This window comes from Melozone crissalis, unplaced genomic scaffold, assembly GCF_028551555.1.
Source record: "Melozone crissalis strain CALT ecotype California unplaced genomic scaffold, PUWL_Pcris_2 ptg000006l_1, whole genome shotgun sequence".
Taxonomy (NCBI): domain Eukaryota; kingdom Metazoa; phylum Chordata; class Aves; order Passeriformes; family Passerellidae; genus Melozone; species Melozone crissalis.
In genome coordinates, this window is record NW_026535784.1 from 1,676,670 (window position 1) to 1,700,886 (window position 24,217).

Below are 24,217 nucleotides of genomic sequence, written 5' to 3' on the forward strand. Positions count from 1 at the left end.
CATTGCTTGCATCCCTAGCCCAGCCATATGCATCTCTCCTATTGCCTCCAAAATGACTTTGAAAGGAGTTATTCTGGGACGGTAGCGGGGAAAAAATGAAATTCCATCTGCTCGCAACAGATTTGCGACAACAAAAACAAAGACAGTGGCTCAACACTAGTTATGCAAAGTTTTGAAATAACCCCTCACTTCACCAAGCTGAACATGACTGACAGGCCACCTCTCTACTAAACAACTCTGAAGTCCCAACTTCTTATTTAGGATTCAGTCACCACCAATCTTTCCTCACTCTGGCAATGTCCATAGGAAATGGCACTAAGATGAAGGAGGGTTTAAATTCGATTATGAAGAAATTATTCTCTACAGGAAAGATGAGGCCCTAGCACAGGTTGCCCAGAGAAGCAGTGGCTGCCCCTGGATCCCTGGCAGTGTTCAAGGCCAGGCTAGATGGGGCTTGGAGCAGCCTGGGACAGTGGAAGGAGTTCCCACTAATGGCAGTGGAATGGAATAATATGCAAGGGACTTTCAGGTAACTTCCAACCCAAGCTATTCCATGATTCTAAAAGTCTGTTTGCACTAACAAGGAATTGTGCACAAAATACTGCTGTGCTTGCCTTAGTTTATTAAGAAAAACAGGAAAGGAAAAGGTTTTGCCTCATTCCACTTTCCCATTTAGCTTCTTACATTTTCACTTCATTATCTCTGTTCACAACCAAGATGCCTTAAGACATTATTTATAAGAGAAACATTGACCACCCCCAGTCCACACCCTTAAACCTGTAAGGAAAAATTCATTTTTGCCTCAAAGTTGCTCAAACAAAGAAATGCCACTTCACTGTACCCTATGATGGAGCACTAGGAGAAGCACTTGAGTGGAGCCCTGCAGAGCAGGAACCCATGAGTCACGTCACAGAGAGGGAGTGCTGCCCTGCAGCGCGCTCCAACAGCCCATGGGCTGTGCTGCCCACGCTCAGAAGCACTCCAAGGTGCTGATATGACCTGGGTATCCACCAGGCTCTTTTCCTCCTGGATATATCTTTGTTCCAGGCCCAAAGCAACTCTTGCCCTGCTGTGGGGCTGAGGAACACACACACACATGTAGCAGAGGTACAAAACCAAGGGCAATCTTGGGGTCAGCCCTCGTTTCAGATATTTAACACAATAAATACCAAACTTCACGTCAAAGGAGGAAAAAAGCTGAATGTTTCTTAGACCTAACCACAGATGCATCAATGCATCATAAGGTCAGTACTTCCTCTCATCTCCTGTGTTTCAAATTAATCTGTCAGAGATAATTTATAGCACAAGAAGTGAAGCAAACAAAGAGGTAAATTCCTCTTAGACATATGAAAAATCCAAAGGTACCAGGCACTGGACAACAGCTTTCAGGAACCATTTTGTTCTTATGCTAAAATTATCTATGCAAATGTACAAATAAAAATTCATGGTTTCATGACAAAAATAATTTAAAATATGTCTGCACAAAGTTTCCTAGGAAATTTTAAAACTCCCACATCCAATTACAGAGCCACACTGAGGATCCCAAGTACCTGGACCAGGAGTGCTTGACCAGGTGAGGTTCCCATAGCCCAGGTACTGTAAACCCCTGTTACACCTGAACACACAGAGCTGAAACCTCAAAAACGAAACAGGATTGCCAAAGCAGATGGAAAAGTGGTGCCCAGCTCTCAGGAGAGAGATGAGCTCTGCGAAGAAGGTGAGCTGTCACAGTAGTAGGGACAAGGAAGGGCAGGTTGGGGACCCAACTTGGTTTTCCCCTTCATCCCACCCGTGGCAATGGCTGCTTTCCTGCCTGCCAAGAGCTCTGCAGTACTATTCTGAGCTTTTTGCATCTCATTATTTAATTTATTTATTAAAGGCTGATAGGGGAAAAGGGAGGCAATACTTGCTGAAAGCATTTGAGTTTTATTTAGATTAAGACAGGCTGTTCAAACTGGCTCAGAGTCAAACAGTTCCACTAATTACAATCCGTAGTTTAGAAAGAGTGGAAGCAGCTCTTGGTTAGCTGCTACAGCTGCAGAGCTCTTCACTTAGGGGTGAGTTTCTCATCTCAGCAAGGTTAACAAGCAGAGTTTAAAGCACATGGCAATTCCCAAACCATGAAATGGCATTTCCCAGGAAATTAGTCGATTTAAAACTGAGCTGTAAAATTAAAGCCCCTTTACTGCTCCCCATTAGTTAAATATTACAGGTGAGAAAGCAGCAGCTGGCACAGATACAACACCAGCACTGCCCCAGTGAAAGGAGCAAGAGGAGCAACAGAATCAGAATCATTGGGGTAGGAGAAGCCCTCCAGAATCACCCAGTCCAACCTGTGACACCCCCACATCGTCCAACAGCCCAGAGCACCGAGTGCCGCATCCAGGCCTTCCTGGGGCACCTCCAGGGACCGTGGAGGCTCCACCACCTCCCAGGGCAGCCGCTGCCAAGGCCTGAGCTCCCTTTCCAGGAAGGAATTCCTGCTGGTGTCCAAGCTGAGCCTGCCCTGGCCCAGCCTGAGGCCATTCCCTCTGCTCCTGTCCCTGTTCCCTGGAGCAGAGCCCGATCCCCCCGGCTGTGCCCTCCTGGCAGGAGCTGTGCAGAGCCACAAGGGCCCCCCCCAAGCCTCCTTTGCTCCAGGCTGAGCCCCTGCCCAGCTCCCTCAGGGATTCTGCAGCCCCTTCCCAGCTCCCTCAGGGATTGTGCAGCCCCTGCCCAGCTCCCTCAGGGATTGTGCAGCCCCTTCCCAGCTCCCTCAGGGATTGTGCAGCCCCTTCCCAGGCAGCTCTGTTCCTGCCCTGGCCACACTCCAGCCCCTCCAGGGCTCTCCAGAGCTGCCCCAGCAGTGCCAGCACAGGGATGGGCACTGCCCTGGCCGTGCTGCCACAGACCAGGTGCCATCAGCCCCCTGTACACCTGGGCTCATGTCCAGCAGCTGTCACAGCACCCCCGGGGCCTTTCCCAGCCCCTCTGTCACCTGGATTCTCTGTGAGTTTGCTGCATCCAGAGCAGGACTCAGCACCCTGCCTTACTGACCCTCAGCTCGGGGGTCTCAGCCCATCAGTCCAGCTGCCCTGACCCCTTTGCAGAGCCTCCTGCCCTCCAGCAGACTGACATTTCCACAGTTTCTTGTCATCTGCAAACGTGCTAAGGGTGCACTCGATTCCCTCATCCAGACCACCAGTAAAATAAAATAAAACTGGGCCAAGACTGAGCTAATACCTGTTGGAATCAGCTCAGCTAACCCTGACCCAAACCCTCCAAAGCAAAGAGGACAAGCAACATTTAGATCTTTGCCATCAACTCCACCATAAATCACATGATTTTTTTGTTTGTTTGTGGTTTTTCTGTTTTGGGTTTTTTTGTTTGTTTGTTTCCCCCTCTCCCTAAATAACTGTCTGGTATTTCAGGGACAGAAAAGGCAAGAACTGATAAATACTGAATGCTCATTTTAAAGATTTGGACCGCTAATTTCAATGTTTAACTAAAGTAATCATTTTCTATGTGGGGGCAACAGCTTTAAGGCTGAGTCCGAATGTGTTTCATGAGAGCAAACACAGGAAACTCTTGAAAGCCAACAGGGCTTTACAGGCAAAGACAATTATTAAACTCACCCTCAGGACCTTTTACACCAACCCCTTAAACATCAGAGGGAAACAGGAGTCTTGCACAGTTCATACTAAATTTGCTGCTGCTTTGGAACTCAAATAAATGTAGTTATTATTTGCATGACACATTTGCTATCTCAGTGAGACACAGGATTTCACGGTGTCACTGTTGGTTCCATAATGATCAATACGGAATTCCCTCATGGGCAAAAGCCATGGCTGATGCATTTATTTGGAGTTTGGTCTGAGCTGTCTCTTGCCTGTGATCCTCCAATGCCAGTGCTCATTGCCAAGCACTGAACCCAAAAGCAGATACTTCCCCAGGATTCTCCATCCTCTTTTCTCTGGAGACAAAATTATTTCTACATGAGCAGTGCTGTGACTTGTCAATAAGCACAGGCTGCTCTGCCAGACAAACAACCTCACCCAGCCACTAATTTGCGGCAGAGCACTTTGCATCCTGCCTGTCCCAGTCACATTCCCACAATGCCCTAACACAGAGGCATTGGCAAGAGGAGGATTCTATGAAAGACTCCGTGTAGTGAAGCATCACATGAAAATTAAATGTTAATGCAAAACTTTTGCAAGGTTACTAACAGTATCACTTCAGCACTGCATTGAAAACAACCACTTTTTAACCCTAAAAACAAATCAAAAATCAATTATCTAAATAAATGTAGGGGAGGAAAAACCAGTAATTTGCAAACATGCCTTACTGACATTTCACAAAACTTTAACCTCACTTCTGTACAGGTTCCACCCTTCCACACCAAAAATACAATGTTCCACGTGAGGCTTTATCTGAATCCAGTGGTTGAAATTAGTGTTTCAATCCTCTAAGCACAAACTTCATCACATGAACAGTGACTACACATCACACAAGGCAACTAAGCTGGGAGAACAGAATTTACAGCAGAAAGCTGGAAACATAAAACCCTGTGCTTAAAAAAAAAAAAAAAACACCAAAGAAAAAACAAACACTACAACATTGTAAAGAATGGAGAAAAAAAAATTACTTCCTGCAAGTTAATTTAATATATAGAAGAACACCTTCAAGGCCTTGTGAGACTCACAAAGAGTCATGGTTGTCAGGATTTCTCAACCAGTGGGTCTGGGGTGAACTTCAGCTCCAGACAGAAAGCAGAGGGGGAGACACCCCCAGCCTGCTCTGCTGTCAGCAGCTCTCCATGAGAAGTGGTAACATATGCACATTGTTTTGCTCTAATTTATTCCATTTGAGGCTGCTGTTCTATATTAAGAGTGTGACAAGCCTTTATATGTCTAGTTAAATTTTAATATAAAAGTATTTTTTCCATTTGAGAAAAAGCTGAGAGGGTGACTGTTAGGAAATAAAGTATCCACCTGCTCCCAATGAACTGGAGAGCAACATGTAACAAAAAATAATAAAAAATATTTTTAAAACAACTTAATAGGTTTTTAAAGGGAAGATGGCATGACAAAATGTTCTACAATTACTGACTTCCAGTTCCAAATCTGAGTAGATGTCACTGGGCTGTAGAGGGAGAGATGCAGAGAATCATGGAATGACTGGTGCTGGACTGAATCATCAACATCTCCGGATTAAACATGAGGACTAGTTCCATTTAAAAATTACCTTCAGTAATTGAAACAGTAATTTCAGTGTAGCACCATGAAGCACTGTGGAATGAACACCACCCGGTTCTTAGACTGGTAAGAAACAGCTGCAGGCCAAGAGCATTTGCTGATCAACAGACATAAAAAACTTAAAGAGAAATGACTGCCAGAGCACCTAAAAACAAAAACCAGAAAAATCCTCTTCACAAACACATGATTATAAAGAAACCAACTGATTAGAGAGTGATGGTATTATCCAGAAGATATTCATATCAGGGCTTTGAACCATAGTATCAGTTTTCCTCCTTTTCCTCTCTGCCTTTTTCCTTTGTCTTCCCAAATGCATCATGCTGACAAGTAACAACCATTCAAAGAACCAATTACTGTTTCTGGGTCTTTTTTTTTAATGTAATTCCATCTTGAGAGGCTTCTTCTGTAAATCCCTGTGAGTGGAAAGCCACCTCAGCCCTGTTCTGTCACTCCATTTCCCCCTGCTCTGCCCAGATGATGGTGTGATCTCTGCACCCAGGCTGCACAGTGGCATCATCAGTGATATAAGAAGTGCACATCTTTTCACTTTTCCATGAATGAAAATACTACATCAGGTTCCAGTTCCAACCCTCTCCCTTTATTTCACAGTGTGAGAAACTCACCAATAAAGCTGAAAGAGAACAAAGTGACTGAAGCAAAACTACTTATCAATATAAACACGGCACCTGTGGCAGGTGCATCTCACTGAGGAGGCACACCTCCCCCTAAAATGTACAAACCTTTATGCCCTTCCCCACCCGGGGGTGTCCCTGTACCCTCTCCCACTGCCTGGGTACTCAGGAACTTCCATTCTTTCAGCCCCTACTGCACTCAAACCAACAGCTCCTCCACCCTCACCTGGTTTAACAAACATCACTTGACTCCCCTTTTCCTCGCTGCCATGCTCCCTCCCGAGCCCTAGCCTTGTGCCAGCTACATCTTTGCCTACGTGACAATAACTATACATTCTTATGGCTGAAGCAAAACACTATTTTACCCCCCACAATCCACCTCCTTTTCATTTATCACTTTTTGCTGAGGCCCTTGGTTTGGTTATCTGTCTGGCCGGTGTGGGATGGGCCCTGTTTGCAAAAAGGTTCTATTGACACGTAACAGTTACACTCCAGACCTGTGATTTGGCAAACTCCTGTTTGTGCTGAGCTAGGCTTATTCCAAAATTTTAGGTCTTTGTTTCCTGCTGAGGTGCATAGCTTTACTCTAGCTTGTGTAAAATAAGATGTAGGTCGTCTTCTGGTTTCACTCTGTTCTGATCTCGCCTCCTTGGGACCATGATCTTCTGGGCTCCTGCTCTTTGACTAGCAGCTGCTAGGTTTGGGTTCACTGGCATTCTGATCACCTGCATTTCTTCTACTACACTAGCAATTAACCTGATAAAACAGGGAATAAGACAAGGCATAAGCAATAATCCAGCAAAGGCACATAATAGAAGCCCATCTTCCTCCATTAGGTTTTCCCAAATAGGTTATCCAAGGACTGAGAATCCCACAGTGTGCTCCATTTCTGTACTGGCACATAGGCAAGCTTTCCGATGTTTGAGCCTATGTTCCTAAATTTTGGACAATCCAGTAGGTTTGTGCTCCACCAGGGATCCTTTCCTGACATTTTGTAGGTTTATCAGAACAGGATACCATACTGAGCCAGAGATGATGGGTGAAGCCCCATTAATTTTCTCCAGCAACTTTCCAGGTTCTATGGCATCTAATGCAACAGTCAGCTAAAACAGGGTTTACTAGGACTAAAATTATAATCCAGGCAATAAAATTTAAATTATTCATTTCTGGGACAGATTGTCTTTTGAAGGTTAATTTTAGAGGGTTACTTCCTTGTTTTACAGTCCAGTCCCTGGGAGGTGACTCCACTGGTCCTTTCATTCAGACTGCAGGTGCCCACTCTCCCTCTGTAGTGTGCACTGCTGTCCCAATTACCAAGTGTATTGGAAATGGATCTTCCCATGTCAGTGTCAAGTTTCCAAAATTTTACCAACATCCAATCTCCCAGTTTTACCTGATGTATGTAAATGTCCAGGGCTGATGTTTGGGACAACAACCCCTTTCTTCTAAGATCTGCAAAAGAGAGCATTATGGCCTGCAAATCATTTTTGAGCAACAGGCCATTTGTTCCAGGAACTGGCAGCCTTTCCTCCCTTCCCAGATAAGGGAATCCAAACATCATTTCATAAGAAGATACACCATGTCCATGTCAGGGGCTGCTAGAATCAGCAGCGTGTGCCTTCCCCTCTTCCCGTTGTCCTGCTCTGAATAACCAGAGGTCAAGTTTCCCAGACAATTCCCCAAATTGTGAGAAACACCCACTCACCAATAAAGTTGAAAGAGAACAAAGTCACTGAAGCAAGACTATTTATTAATATAAACATGGCAGCTGAGTCAGGTGCTAGCTACATCTTTGTCTACATGACATAAAGTATACATTCCTATGGCTGAAGCAAAACATCATTTTCTCTCTCACAACAGAATCATGAAATGGTGTGGGTTGGAAGGGACCTTAAAGCCCATGCAATTCCAAACCCCCACCATGGGCAGGGACACCTTCCACTAGCCCAGGGTGCTCCAAGCTCCATCCAACCTGATCTTGGACACTTCCAGAGATGGGGGAGCCACAGCTTCTCTAGGCAACCTGTGCCACCTCACCACCCTCATCATAAAAAGCTTCTTCCTTATTTCTAATCTAAATCAACATTTGTCTCTGTTTGAAGCCATTTCCCCCCATTCTGTCTCTCCAAAAGTCCTTGTGTCCAAAGTCTCTTTACATCTTTCTTGTCAGCTCCTTCCAGTTACTCGAAGGCCACAATTAGGTCATCCTAGAGCCTTGTCTTCTCCAGACTGAACAATCCCAGTTCTCTCAGCCTTTCCTCACAGCAGAGCTGCTCCATCCCTCTGATCATCTTGGTGCCTCCTCTGGACTCACTCCAAAAGCTCCAGGTCCTTCCTATGCTGGGGGCCCAGAGCTGGAGGCAGCTCTGCAGGTGAGGTCTCACCTGAGCAGGGCAGAATCCCCTCCCTTGGCCCCTCTTTTAACCCTTATCCTCCTGTTCAACACTTCACCAACTGCTCCCCTTCCACACCTGTAATATGAGAAGGAGCCTGATTAATTCCATCTCAATAGAAATGGCAGAATGGAAGACAAAACTCTCCAGATTTCCTGACTACCACACACAGATGAAAAGTTCTTCATAGGTCATACAGTGCAGCCCTGCTCTGGGTGGTGCCATTGAATCAAAGAAGCTTCCAAAGCCCTGATTGCACCTATTTATCTCTTACAGGTGCCTTCATCCTAAATGATGCTTATAACACATCCAGCACATGTATATATTGTATTTTAAACAGCATCACTTACAAATGGCAAATCTACCTAGCAATTTCTGTCTGTGTACCATCATTCTTTCACACATTCTTAAATTTTGATCTCAAGGTCAGATTGATAGGTCTAAAGATAGCAGATCATCTTTCCCTCCATTTTTTTAAATCACTACTGCACAAACCAAAGACTCAACTAATGTTACTTTCTATTACTAGCTCTTCACCTTCTTCACCCTACTTTTAAAACTGCTCTTAAAAGATTATCCATACACCTGCTCAAGGGCAAAATTCAATTATAATTAGATGAAGAAAAAACTTTAAAAGTGAATTAATGATATAGAAGATACAATAAACTTCTGAAAATCTAATCAAAGCATTAAGATTAAAAGAGAAGCAATGAAAAAGGCAGAAAATCTCATTTGAACCAGTGAATGTCATCAGTATACAAACAATCAGGACAAAGTACAACATGGGCTATTTTAGGGGCTACACAACACAAATGTTATGATAGGAGTCCTACAAACTGCCTCGGTGCATGTAAGTAACACAGGATATAAACACGTGTCCCATGTTCCCACCTCCAGGGCTCGGGATGGGCTCTGCAGTCTGAGCCAGCTTGGGCAAGGACTCACCATTCTCCAAAAGCTGGGTGTGGAAATAACTCTCTAAAAGCACGTTCAGATTGGCAGCTAAGACTCTGATGGCATCAGTCTGATAGCACCCAGCCTGTCTGCAGGGGCTGCAAAGCACCTCCTCGTACCAATCAATTCAGCATCACAGCTGTTACCCACTTCATAAATCAGTCCTGTAATTCTATCCTGTATTAGTGCACTTGGAGAGGGAAGTGTGCTACAACCCTTCTGAACGTAAACTTCAGTGAAAACAGAAAACAACTCAAGGCACAAACCATGGCTGTGGAAAAAAACTAAATCCAAAAAAAACCCCAAACCAGACCAAGTGATGCACAGCAATTTCGCTTCCCACTTTCAATTCTGTTGCAGTTGCTGCCGCTGGTTTGCTCCAGATATCACCAGGAAGCAAGGACAGCAGGGAGGACTGCTGTACTGGGTTTGGCTTTATTTCCACATGGAATCCCACAGTATCCTGAGCTGGAAGGGACTGACAAGGATCACTGAGTCCAGCTCCTGGCTCTGCACAGGACACCCCAACAATCCCACCCTGAGCCTGAGCGCATTGCCCCAGCGCTCCTGGAGCTCTGGCAGCCCTGGCACCACGGCCACTCCCTGGGGAGCCTGGGCACTGCCTGAGCACCCTCTGGGGGATGAGCCTCTCCTGATCTCCACCTAAACCTGCCCCAACACAGCTCCAGCCATTCCCTCGGGTCCTGTCACAGAGAACAGAGACCAGAGCTGCCCCTCAGGAGGAACTGCAGTTCACAGGGAGCTCTGAGTTCAGTCTCCCTTTCTCTCCTGCAGTAACATTTCTGAAGATGCCCTGGAATAAGAGTGCAGGTGGCATATTGCCCCATCTACCTTTAGTTCAGTGCCCGTTTAGAACAACATGTCCTGTACAGTCTATGGATAGGGTTCCTCAAAAGGCAGCTCGTAAGATTTTATTTACATTTTTAGATCCTAAGCGGGGTTTATTTTCAAAATCATACATCTGAAAAGTTTGGGTTCAGTTTACTCTATGTGTTCAGGAATATCTCAAACAGTATTCAACACCAGCAATGTTTTAAGATATTTTATTGTATAATCAGTAGGACATTGGCTACCAAGATCAGGATGAGATGATCCATAATATACTTCATATTACAAATATCAAAACTACTTAGTACAACTATTTTACCCTGCTGACCTGTTCTCTTTTCTCCTTAGCTCCACCACTTAAACAGAATACCATACATTAAGGAACATAAGTGACATGCACAGTAATTACTTTGACTCCACATTTTAGAAATCATACAGCTTTACCCACATGTATGTTTTACACATACTATGTACAGAAGTAGCTGCCAAAAGAAAAACCAAAAAGAAAATTTCAAAACTTACCATTTCTACTATTTCACTCCTTGGAGAAATTACAGCAACACACAGCTCACCAGGGCCAAACTTTTCCTGAGTTTGTTTTTAAAGACTTAATAATGAACACGTACAACTTATAAAAAAATCTTATAAAAGGACCTGAAGTCATTAGAGGAGAACCTCTGCTGAAATGTGAGTCAGTCATGAGAAAGGGAAATATATGTGTGTGTATATATTTTACCCCATTAAAATCATAGCTATTTGGTGCTTCTTTAATTTAATTGGAGATTAAAGGGAAAGCATCTCATGCCAAGTCACAGTCCTGACCTGCCATTAATCTTCAGCAGATCAACAGCCCAGCCTGCAAAAGGGCTTCCAACACTCACTTTGGCCATCAGGCATGGCACCTTTAACTGCTCTTATCACATATTTAAATTAGGAGAATTTAAAAACTTTCCACAATGCTTTCTGACCTCAAAATGGGTGCTTTTCCTTCTTCAGATATGACAGTTACCACAGAGATCATCCATAGTGGTTTATCTCCTCCTTTAGCATTGATGGTAGTGGCCTTCATCCACCTACTTTCGTATTTTCAGTGTGTTACAAGACACTAAGGAAACATCAATTTCAGTTGTGTCTATAGAATCCTGTTAATCTCCCTAAACTTGAACAGAAAGATTTCCTTCAGTGAATGACAGAAGTTGATTTATTATTTATTGAACTTACTACAGAAACACAAGACAGCCTTGATGCCCAGAGAGCCCCACAAAGCCTAACCACGAAGGGCTCAGGCTTCTGCAAATTTATAGCTTTAAATCAATACAAAATGTATGAAAAATTCAAGTGCAAACAAAAATCAATACACACACACATGGTTGTCTCCTACAGAACTTCTTCAAATCCACAGGTAAAAAGCAAGGAACTCTATGGACACAGGCTGAGAGAGCTGGGATTTGTTCAGCCCAGAGAAAGCTCCAGGAAGAAATTCCAGCACTTGTAGTACCTAAAACAGCTCCAAGAGAGCTGGAGAGAGACTTTGGACAAGGACGTGAAACAACAGGACAAGGGGGAATGCTGTCCCACTGACTGCAGGCAGGGTTAGGTGGGATATTGGGGAGAAATGGCTCCCTGTGAGGGTGTGAGGCCCTGGCACAGGGTGCCCAGAGCAGCTGTGGCTGCCCCATCCCTGAAGTGTCCAAGGCCAGGCTGGATGGGGCTTGGAACAAGCTGGGACAGCGGGAGGTGCCTCTGCCCTTGGCAAAGTGCAGAACAGACGGATGAATTTACATCAACCCACAAGAAAAAGGGAAAGGACTCCCTCCATGCTCCCTGGGAGAAGCTCCAGCCCACCCAACCTCACTGGCACTGCAGAAACTCATGTACAACCTGTCCTACCACAGGGCACTGCTTGAGGAGCCCAGGTCTAAAACTACACAGTGTGAGTCACCACACCTTCATGCACTCATGCTTCAGTCCTCCCTGCCTTGGGATACTGAAAATCAGGGGGATTTGGACAGTGGGAATATAGCAAAGGATGTTTCCTCCAGCACCACGTCCCAGCTAATGCACACACATCTTGCACTGCAAGCAAGCAAAATTCAGGCACAGAGGCCACTCTGATGCCTCAACCAGCTTTGATCCTATAACACAATTTCCACATTGTGATTTCTTGTCTTTCCGTATCACATGACAAATTCCCATAAGTGCTGAACAGAGAAATTAAGATCACATTTAAACTCCATCACTTTTAACACACAATATCCTTTTTCATCAACCTCAGTGAAGATGATTTAGGCATATTTATAGCAACATTAACCACATTTCTTCTGTAGGGCAGTATTATTCTCAGAATAGACAACTGAATACCAGTTGCCATCCAAACTGTCATTAAAATATGCTTCCAAACCTCCAAATTCCTATGTAAATAGAGTCATCATCAGAACATCTTTAGACCATATAAATAATTTGCCCTAATTAATTGATAGGGAAACTGAACCAAGGGGATTAAATGATGAACTGCATTGATTCCTGAAGTCTGTGATCATCTATTCTCAAGGGAACAGTAAAGTTAGAGGCTATAAAGTCATTTCAGCTTTTCCAGCCAGACCACACATTCCTGTTTCACCAGAAATTCAAATTCCCATCCTCTCACATTCAAACATCAAACTTGCATAGAAATTGTTATTGTACCATTCACGTAAGGCAATTCTGCTGGTACTGACATTTGCCTGCTGTCCCAGAAATTCTTATCAGCTCAGGTAGTGAGAAAAGCTGAAAGTGATCCACAAATTACTGGTTTAACATGCTTTCAGCAGCATTAGAGTTTTCTTTGGGCTCATCACATAAATTCAGATAAAACAAGTTAACAGACTATCAGAGTATCCACAAGAAAATTTTAAATTCCAGTAATATTAATATGGATGTTTCAGAAAAAGTGTGCATAGGCGGGAAGTCAAATCCTGGTTTTGACTTTGAACACATCAACACCTCCTCAAAATGATTCATCCTCCAGAAGTTGAACAAGGGCTTACTTAAACACCCATTACTATTCCCAAAATGAAAACCAGTAACTTTAAAGAGTCACTGCAACCTGTGCTTGTGAGAAAGACACTGACTGACCCAAATTTGTAGAGCTGCCTGTTACATGTTTCAGTGCAATAAATCAATCCCTGAACTAAAGTGCACTGACACACTGTCAAACAAGGAGGCAGCACTATACATAAATGCAGATGCAAACAGAGTGTGTCTTGAACAACAATATATTTCAACTTTTTCAACAAAACTAAAAGCAACTCACCCAGCAATTCTGCCTGTTCCTGATCTCTCCTTGAAAAAAATTAAAATTAAAATCACCAGTGACCTCAAAACTAATTATTTTTCACTATATTATTTGGAATTCAGTACTTTGCTTCCAGCAAGCCAGCAGCATCAATCCATGCTCACAATTTGGATACAGCAGTATACTTTTTTCTAGCAGCACTAAAATCCTTACTAGGAAATGATGCTGGAGTTTTCCCTGCTTTTTGGGCTTTTTTTTTCTTGTAGCACTGGCCAGCCCAGTCAGCACTTCAGTTCCACACTATTCTGCAAATCAGGTCTTGCAAAGGCTGGAAATCTTTGCAGCATCGCCATTGATGATCTCACACAAGATCAAGGTATGTAGCAAGCAGACACTAGAGATCTATGCTCTGAAATCACCATAAAATTCAAGCGACACTCTCCACTCTGGATTAATGGAGACAGACTGTGTAAATTAATCATTAAGAAGACAGGTGCACAACTCTGGTAGGAAACATGTTGCACCTTGCTGCAAAAAACCTTCACAAAACCACTCTGAAAAGCTTATTTTAGAGGAACTCAAACACATTCTTGATCGTAACAAGCAATGAAATCTAAAAGCTGTGCTCATGGTAAACCTGAATCATACATTTTCCCTAGACAGTGCAATTACATTCAAAACATCTGGAACATGTGGAAAATGACTAAACTGTGAGAGGAAAGAGATCATGACACAAGCACAAAGAAACTGAAGGGAAAAAACAGACAAACAAAAACAAAAACCAGCCCCACAAAACAAAACAAAACCATAAAAAAATAAAAACAAAAACAAACACACAAAAAAACCACTAAAGCCACTGAATACACAGCTAAGCCACTGCAGGGGCAATTTTTTTCATTACAATGACTGAAAACTAAATAGCTTTTAATCACAAAGTAATTGAAGACATTCCTTCCCTCTGCCATGAAAAAATATTAGACCCAACCTAAATTTTCTGAATGGAAAAATACCTCTCACTTTCTGTATTTGAGTTTATAAAAGGAGTTTACAAAAAAAATGCTAATTCATCTGTGTCAAGCTTCTTATCCTTTCAGTAGACAAGCACCACCTTGGAGACAGATATTAAATTTTCAAGCAATACAAACACTAATAAGTTTAATAAGAAAGTCTTCCAAAGACTGTTTTCCTAGCACAATTTTCTTCTTTTTTTTTTTTCTTTCAGCTTATAGAAACTAGCAAAGAAAAAAAAAAGTTTCTGAGAATCAGGAAACAGAGGGCAAAGGGAAATAATAGAAAATCTGGGATGTTCACAGCTGTATTTGTACATCCTGCATCAAGCTGAGCAGCACTGTCTCATGGTAAAGGTCATTACAGATAATTTTCAAATATGATGTGCAACACCCTGTACCTCCACAAAGCAACAACCTCCTATTTAAATTTCTGCAACACGCACTGAGCACACCCGAGCTAAGTTTGTGTACAACAGTGCTTTCACCTCCGCAGCTGTGAGCCCAGCAGGCACAGCAGGGAGTAAAAGAGAGTTTACACACTGGAAAACCCTTGGCTGGAATGCCCAGATCACCTCTGTCAGCATGGCGTCCCTTAAACCAGCTTAATTCCATTTCTGCATTTTCAGGAAACTGAAAATTCTGAATCTGGTGATGCTGCAGGAAACTTGTTTTAGCAAGTGAAGGCACAACCAGGACCAGGAATATTTTCCAGATCCTGGGGCATCCAAGAAGTACTTCTCACAATCTGTTCTGATCAGCTGCCCCTCTTTAGCCGGAATATTGCTCAATTCATCAGTAAAACATTTAAACTCTTCTTCATCATGCAAGATGCACTAAGACACTTATTATCAGCCCAAAACAGAATCCATTTTCTTTCAATTACTATCCAAATCCCCCACTATGCCAATGTCCCAAATTTAGGTTATCAGATTGCTACATAAAGCTTGTTCTGTGTGCAATTAAGGGCTCTTAACAACCCTAATGATGTCACAACTCTGCAATAAGGACAGAGCCCTTACATTCTGAATATCCCAAGCATTTCCCATTCAAGCCCAAACCATGCCTGGAATCATCTCTATGCAGCACACATCCACCAAAACCCTGCAAGCAACCTGCCTCTCCATCAAATAAATATTTATTTTAAGCAAAAGGAGGAAAAGTGACAATCTCAAGTAGATCTAAAGGAACTTTTGTGAGGATCAGCCATGAACAAAGCAAGGGAACAAAAGCAGGAAACAAAAAGCAAACATCCTTACTGCTCCAATGTTTCGGTGACTAAATGAGCATTTCATTCAAAACTGTGCACAAAAGCAAATTATCATCTCTGTTCACTGCTGTAAAGTTGATCACCAAATATTCCAGCCCAGCTTCCAAGATGCTGCAGTGGTTTAATGGGCAGATGTGAGCATGTGGCTGTGCAAGAACAAAGCACTGGCACAAACTGCTGTGGTTCTTCTTACGGTGAATTCCAGTTTGGAGCAGCTCCCTCCTCCCCCAAAACTACTTTGCTTCAGCCTTTTTTACTCTGTTTTTTCACTATGCTTTACAAGATGTGATTTAAAAGCTCCTATTTGCTGGGAGTATTTTGAGTGCAGGAAAAAAGAAGCAAAGCTCTATCTGGTCAAGAAGGTAATTCTAAGTGCTCTGCCTAGAACTTCAAATCAGAAAAAAATTCTTCAAGGAAACCATTCAAGAAAAGAGGACCCAAGGATATCCTAAATTAATACAGTGAGACAACAGCTTGGTGAGCAGCAGCATTACCTAAATATAGGATTTTCAGCATGGATTTCATAAACATGTCAGGTGCAGGAAGCTCAGGGTTTGAAATTTGATTGCTCACAAAAGCTTCAGAGGAACAAGCCAGGAAAATCAAATCCATCACATACATTTCAAATATTATTTAAATTTATCAAGACATGGGACAAAAGGATCACTGGTCCTAGATTTTTTTTTTTTTAATTGAAGAAAACAACTATTTTCTGTGAAAACAGTGCCAATTTTAGCCATTGTTTGGTATTTCAATATAAGTTATTTATGTTAAATGTAAATTGATGAAGATGGTAACAAACACCTGGCTGGACCTGAGCTCATTTTATTAGTTTCCAAGGGAAGCTGTGGCTGCCCCACTCCTGGAAGTGCTCAAGATCAGGCTGGACAGGGCTTGGAGCAACCTGGTCTAGCAGAAGGTGTCCCTGGCCCATGGCAGGGGGTTAGAATGAGAAGAGCTTTAAGGTTCCTTCCAACCCAAACCATTCTGTGATTATTTTGCATCCAAAACGACAGGAACAGCTGAGACTGAAATACTGGGAAAATCTAGAGCAGTGTCAGCCAAGTGCTCAGGGACTCGGGCAGGTATTCCCTGATCCTTGCAGGAACAGAGAAATGACACAAATGGTGACTGCTGCAGAGAAGGAGGCGTTCTAAGTCCAAGTCAGTGATATGTTTCTGGATTTGGCAGGCACAGGAATGTTATCCTTCATCTGCTCTGTTCCAGGAGCTCTCATGCTCAGACGTGCTCAGCAGGAAGACAGGAACAGGACAGGACTTCTCTCTCTCACACACACACAGTGTTCAGTAATTCCAACCACTAAAGCTCCAACAGGCAAGGCACTGGATGTTTGTGAGGCAGAGATGATGGGGAGGATCCAGCACGAGCTGTTTTGTCTGACTGCTCTGAATTTTCCACTGCTGCCTCCTTACTATAAAGCAGACTGAAAACAGGCAGTGAGCTTATTGCAAACGTTAACAAAACCTCCCGCAAGTCAAATATTTATGCTGCTCGTTTAGTGCACAGCACAAACTGCAGAACAATTCAGATATTTCAAAAATACTGAATTATTTCACAGGTGAAGTTTAGTTCTTAAAACAGCCCTAGTAAAATATCAGATTGTCCAATAAAACAGGGAGAGGAGCAATAACAGAGAATTCAGATTAAATATTACCCATGAGTTTCCCAATGAACAGATCATTTAAACAGAATCATGGAATGGTCTGGGTGGGAAAGGACCTTGAAGACCTCCTTCACCTTCCACTGGACCAGGTTGCTCCAAGCCACAAAATAGATAATATTTATATATTATTTACATGTATGGATAGACAGAAATATAGATATGCATTCATAAGGATATCCACACATACCTCCAAGAACTAAAAAAAAACATATAATTGTTCTTTTTTTCCCAGTGCATTCATTAAAATTGATGATGTTTAAGTATTTCCTACTCAAATAGCTTCTTCTTTTTTACCAGTGCAGTGTTTGAGCAAGTCTTTCATTAAGCAGCATGGAAGAGAAAATCATTTTAAAGCACAATAATACCCTAATGAAAAGGGAGGAACAGAATGGGGATCAGACACAAATGCAGGCCCCAGATCTAATTTGAGCACTTAAACTGATTTGATTCAAATTGCCAGCATCCTTGGATCTATTAAGCATCTTCCTGACCTTCCTAAATCCACAAATGCCTCAGGTAGCTTCTTAAAGACAACAGCTTGTATTTAAGCTTTTGACCAGAAGTTCCTATTTATTTAACAAAGAGAATTGTGATAGCTCTTTTCCAGCTCACAACTCTCTCAGGCAGTGATTTACACAAACCTAGAGATAAAATTCCTCTTCACTGTAATATTCTTTGGCCAAGCACCCTCTACTACCACCAAGTCCTTCATAACATTTAATCAGTAACACGTAACTGCTCCCCATTATATTACTAAAAAGAGAGTTTAAAGGACACAGTCTAATCTGTTTTTTACTCCCCAACTGTCAGGTTGCATGGTTAAGTCCTGCTTAGTATTTGCCATCTCCCACCACAAAAAGAGTATTACCATGAAAGGAGCACTAGTGCCTTTACACACAAAATCCATATTCCTGGAATAATCTGGTATTTCGTTATATAGTCAAAATATTATTTTCAGCTACCATCAAACATCAAACCGCCCATCAGTGAGCCTACACACACAAACCACACACACTAACTGTTCAATAAGTCAATCATTATCCTGAATTTGTTAATCCAACCCTTTACAATCTCAGGACAATAAATGGAAGTGAACCAGAGGTCATTTCTTGCTCTGTGCTTTACTTGCCTTGTCTGGTGAGGAGGGGCTGGGGAAACTGGGAGGGCTCAGCCTGGAAAAACTCGTGGCCAGAATGAGAAGAGCTCATTCTCATTCACTCCCCAAAACTCCCAGACAGAAGGGTGCAGCCAGGGGGAGTCAGGCTCTGCTCCCTGGGAACAAGAGACAGGACCAAGAGGAAACGGCCTCAAGTTGCACTTTTGGTGCAGGGGTTAGACTGGATACTGGGGAAAGTCTTCATGGAAAGGTTGGTCAGGCACTGGGACAGACTGCCCAGGAAAGTGGCTGAGCTCCTATGCCTGGAAGTGTTCAAAAACACGTGGGTCTGGTTACTGGTGGTCTTGGCAGGGTTGGGGGCAGCTGGGCTGGATGATCTTAGAGGGCCTTTCCACCTTTAATTCCATCTGCTAATTAGGCAGCTGGCTGACAACTCAGTTTAGGCAGGATGAGAGGTTGTGTCACTGAGCTGCAGACAGCACTTTGAAGAGTCTGTTAACAAAGTGTGCAGCATCTTTTTGATTGTACAATAATCAATGCTGCCAATTTCACTCTCAAGTTTGGAGCTCCCAAGCTCCCACTGCTCCAAATGCCATCTCAGGATGCTGCTGCAGCTCTGTGACTAGGGAATTTCTCATCCCTCCCAGCAGCAGCTCCTCTCCTGCCCATATCATGGCAGCTTGAAGCCCACAGCAGCCTCCAGCCAGCCCAGAGCCCTCTGGAGGTTTATGCTCAAACAGGAGACACAAGCACATCAGGCACATTCTGTGTTTTGTGTTTCAGCTTCTGTTAACACCAAGATGTTTATCTTTGAACAACTAAAATGGCTGGTTCCATATCTTAGAAAATAAGTCCTTCCTAAATCAGCCTTCCACCTCTAAAAAGCATCACTGATCTGGGGTGTGTTACTCATACACCTAACTGCAGTTTAAAAAAAAGATTTCCCAGGGAAAAAGGGGAATGAAATATTAGAAGACTGCAACTCGATGCTACAATGTTCATCCTTCACTGTGAACACAAGAAGATGTGAGATATTAGTAGGTTAGTGAAGCACGAGGTGTAACTTTACAGTGTAAATGAAAACACTCAATGCCACAAATACAGTCATCATATACATCTAGATTAGACAGGATGATTAACATGCCAAATTTAATTACATCTCTCAGTCCAGCAGATAAGCACATAGAATACACTGCACTTAGAAAATAATTTTCACCTGCTCTTCTACTTCCCATTTGTACCTACAGTATTTAATAACACATTAAGTCCTTTAAAGCCAAACTCTTGACAACCGTGAACCAAACAAAAACCTCCTGCAGAGCCAATTTTGACAGGAGACAGAGCAAACTCAAGGCATGTGAAAGAAGACACATGACTGCAGAACTATGACCACTGTTTGCATTTCTCAGAGCTCCAAGTTTAAAAACATTACTAGAAATTCCAACTCCTTAATAAACAGACAAATCATCTACAGAGAAAAACATGTATTATGTTTTCAGGCAACATTTTAGACTAGAATTATATGCGAGAAAGAAAAAAGAAGTTTTATCAAAACAGGTAAGAGGAAAAAAATTGAGGTTCTATTAGCAGTGAATAAATACCAATTTTTTTTTTACTTGGCATTACTATTCAGAAAAGAAGTCTCTCAAATCCAGTCCCCTAAAAACCACACATATCCTAAGTTTCTCCAAGAGAGTAACACGTATGAGGCTATTCCTTAAAGCACTCTCCCAGCTAAAAGAAAATGCTTTTCATGACAGCAGGAAAAAGACATTAAAAAGGCAGGTCTGGACTTCCAGGGCTTGCCTAGCCTGGAATTGTTTCTATACAAAACTCCTTTCAAACTGTTTGCAATACACACACATCTACAGACGGTCAACAAATATGAATAAAAAAAATTAAGTATTTTTCTTCCATGAGTTCAGGTTATATAAACAGTTACCCTCCTCCCAAATCAATAAGGAACATCATCGAAGGGTGCTTGGTACCTTCAGCAGCTCCCCAAGAAAGCAGTCACTGCCTAGGATAATCATCCTTTTCTCATTTCCTTCTTTTCCAGGAATCAGCCCTGCCAGGGAATTCGCCTAATGCATGCAGACACACACTGGCTCTCCCTCTGCCACAGACGAATCCAAGGCAGGTAACCATCTTACAGAAATCCTTGCCATAATGCCAGGGAGCATCCTCAGCCTATTCCCATGATGATTTCCATTTTCTCATCCAGTGGGATACACCTCAGACACACAACCCAACCGAGTAACTCAACACTAAAAGAACTGGCCCCAGCACTGCAGAAACACACTGTCCATCAGCATACAGCCCAAAAATCACTGTCCTGTGCAGACACCCCTCATTCCCACACACAGTTGTTTGCACTTGGCCTGGACCAGTGCAGAGCCAGGGAATTCCATCCCCCAGCCCAGAGCCCTCCTTTAGCCCTTTTTTCCTCAAAAAAAAAAAAAAACAAACAAACAAAACAAAACTCTGAAGCAGCAGGACTCTCCCAATACCCTCTGTCCTGTTCAATCCCCTCCCACTGCCCATTCTGGTCTCCCCACAAGCCCAGGAGCTTTTTCCCACCACGCTGCTATTCCCACTGTCCCTCCCCAAAAGCCAGCAGCATTACATCTCCAGATGATGAGCCTCCCAAATGCTAGCTACTGCCATAAGGATACTGCTTCTCCCCCCTGCACCTACTTCTCCTGAAATAACCTTTAACCAAAACCAGAACCTGCTGATCTGCCAAGAGGAGCTTCCTTAACCCCCCTCCAAACACCTCTAGAGTCTCCACACCGCTCTAACGCCCACCTGCACGCCCTTCTCCTCCAACCTGTTCTAAGTGTGATCTAGTCCCATGCACACATTAGTCCTTCTCCCCGCCCAGGAACTGGCCCCACACCCACACTGTCCTCCTGTGTCCACCTGCTCCTCACTGCTTCCATCAGCTCCACATCCACACACAAAGCCACCCCCATTCACCCACCATCCTTACACTTCCATTTGTAAGTTCCCAAAACTAACCCTGCCACCAAAAAAATATCCCCATACCCACTCCCCTCCAGCTTTACTTTCTGTCTGGACATACTAAAACTTAAACCCAACATTTTCCTGGCCCTGCAATCCATCAAACTCAGATCCCCACTGATCCAGTGCCCTACAACCACATCCCTGCTCCTACACAGCCCTTTAGAATCACAACCGATCACCAGTAATGCCTGTGCAACCCAGCCAACCAATGCCAAAAACTGGCCCCCTTAGAGGCGCCTCTCTGCATAACAAACATCCTGTACTCACCAACTGGGGCACTAAACATCCATGTCCCATTGCTCTGAGAGCTCCCCCAGGAAGCCCAACCACTCACCTCCTCTGGGGACAGTCAGACCAAGCCTTCCACACTGTCACCCCTCAAGCCTGTTTCTGCACATCCACCTCTCCCTCTGCATCCAAATCCCTTCTGACCCCTTTCATGACTCCTGCCCATCCCTTTACACCCACATCCCCCTGAACCAGGCCCATGCTCACACCCTCACTGCCCAGAAACCCAGCCCCTATTGTCCTCTCAAAATGCTCCTATCCTGCCCTAACACCGGCATCCTTACTGTCACCTGCACCTGCCGCTCACCTTTATCATCACCTGAGTGTCCCTCACCATTCCCTTGACCTGCCACTCACCCTTCCTGTCACTTCCATCTACCGCTCACCTTTCACCTCACCTGGTCCCGCCCCTCACCTTTACTGTCACCCGGCCCTTCCCTGCTGCCCTCACTCACCCCTGGACCCTCCTCAGCAGGTCTGAGTGCCCAAACCTGCTCCTCGTACCCACCTCCCTATTGCCCTCAAGTGCCCCTTAGGGCCCCTGAGCCACTGCTGTGTCTTCTCCTTTCTCCCTTGCCCCGTCCCTGCCGCCCATCCCTGATGGGGCTGCCACACTCTCCTCTCGGTACCCCAAACCAGCCCGATTCCCACGGTTCAAACGAACTCCCCACCCAACCCAGCCCCTCACTTGAGCCAGACTTTCATTCCCGTACCCCAAAGCTAACCCCTCACTCCTGAACCAACCCCAAACCAGCCCCCACGCCCCGTCCACACGGACCCCTCGCGTCCCCGCCCCCCGCCCCGCGGAGGCTCACCTGAAGCGCCCCCCGCAATGCTGGCACTGGTCGCCCACCCAGCCAGGCTGGCACTCGCACTGCCCGGTGCCCGGCTGGCACCGCCCGCCGTTGGCGCACGGCTTGTCGCATTCCTTGGAGACTGCCACCTCCTCGCCGGCGGCGGCGGCGGGGCCCAGCACCAACAGCAGCAGCAGCGCCAGCAGCGGCGGCGGCGGCGGCGCCGGTGACCTCCCGCCCCGCCTGCCCGGTCCCCGCCGCGCCATCTGCGGCCGCTGCCGGGTCGGAGCGGGGCGGGCGGGGGGCGGCGGCACAACGCGGACCATCGGCCGCCGCGGGGCCTCCGCCGATCCCGCTACGGTGGCCGCGAGTGGGGGGGGAACCGGGAGGGCGGGGCCAGTGACGTCACGGCGCGGCCATGGCGGCGGGGAGGGGGCGGGTCAGGCACTCGCAGTCGCAGGGTCCGTGCCACAGATCAGTCTCTAGTGTAGAAAGAGTGGGAGCAGCTCTTGGTTAGCTGCTACAGCTGCAGAGCTCTTCACTTAGGGGTGAGTTTCTCACCTCGGCAAGGTTAACAAGCAGAGTTTAAAGCACATGGCAATTCCCAAACCATGAAATGGCATTTCCCAGGAAATTAGTCGATTTAAAACTGAGCTGTAAAATTAAAGCCCCTTTACTGCTCCCCATTAGTTAAATATTACAGGTGAGAAAGCAGCAGCTGGCACAGATACAACACCAGCACTGCCCCAGTGAAAGGAGCAAGAGGAGCAACAGAATCAGAATCATTGGGGTAGGAGAAGCCCTCCAGAATCACCCAGTCCAACCTGTGACACCCCCACATCGTCCAACAGCCCAGAGCACCGAGTGCCGCATCCAGGCCTTCCTGGGGCACCTCCAGGGACCGTGGAGGCTCCACCACCTCCCAGGGCAGCCGCTGCCAAGGCCTGAGCTCCCTTTCCAGGAAGGAATTCCTGCTGGTGTCCAAGCTGAGCCTGCCCTGACCCAGCCTGAGGCCATTCCCTCTGCTCCTGTCCCTGTTCCCTGGAGCAGAGCCCGATCCCCCCGGCTGTGCCCTCCTGGCAGGAGCTGTGCAGAGCCACAAGGGCCCCCCCCAAGCCTCCTTTTCTCCAGGCTGAGCCCCCACAGCCGCTCTTGGTGCTCCAGAGCCTTCCTCAACTTTAACTCTTCCTTTCCCTGGGCGCGTTCCAGCCCCTCGGTATCCATGCTGAACTGGGGGCTTGGGGCTGCCCTGCACTGGAGGTGCCCCTGCAGTGCAACACAGGGCACGGGCATTGCCCTGGGATGGAGCAGCCCAAACTGGACTCCACATGGACAATGGACACGTCCCAGCATCCCAGGGTGTCACCGTACCCCAGGTGAGCCCGAAAAGGTCCTGTCAGAGGTGGGGTTGTGTCCCCCTAGTAGGTCAGGAATGCCCCCCCACCCACTCTGAGCGTGGGCCTGAGGCACAGGGAGACCTCGAGGCAAAGGGGAGGGAAAAGGAACTGTTCAAGGCTGAATGAGGCTCTGAGCCACCAAGGAAGCTAAATGGAAAGAAATTGTTCCCTGTGAGGCTATGAGGCCCTGGCACAGGTGCCCAGAGCAGCTGTGGCTGCCCCTGGATCCCTGGCAGTGTCTCAGACCAGGCTGGACATTGGGGCAGCCTGGGACAGTGGGAGGTGTCCCTGCCATGG

The 24,217-nt window shown here is 45.2% G+C and overlaps 1 protein-coding gene across 1 annotated transcript in view; it reads right to left on the reverse strand.

Annotated features, from left to right (window-relative positions):
- Positions 1-22,861, reverse strand: part of ATRN (attractin) — a 151,594-nt gene extending 128,733 nt beyond the window's left edge. The window contains exon 1 of the mRNA XM_054292950.1: positions 22,545-22,861. Within this exon, the coding sequence (XP_054148925.1) occupies positions 22,545-22,849 (305 nt within the window). The 5' untranslated portion in view covers positions 22,850-22,861. The remainder of the gene's footprint in view (positions 1-22,544) is intronic.
- Between the last annotated feature and the right edge of the window lie 1,356 nt (positions 22,862-24,217).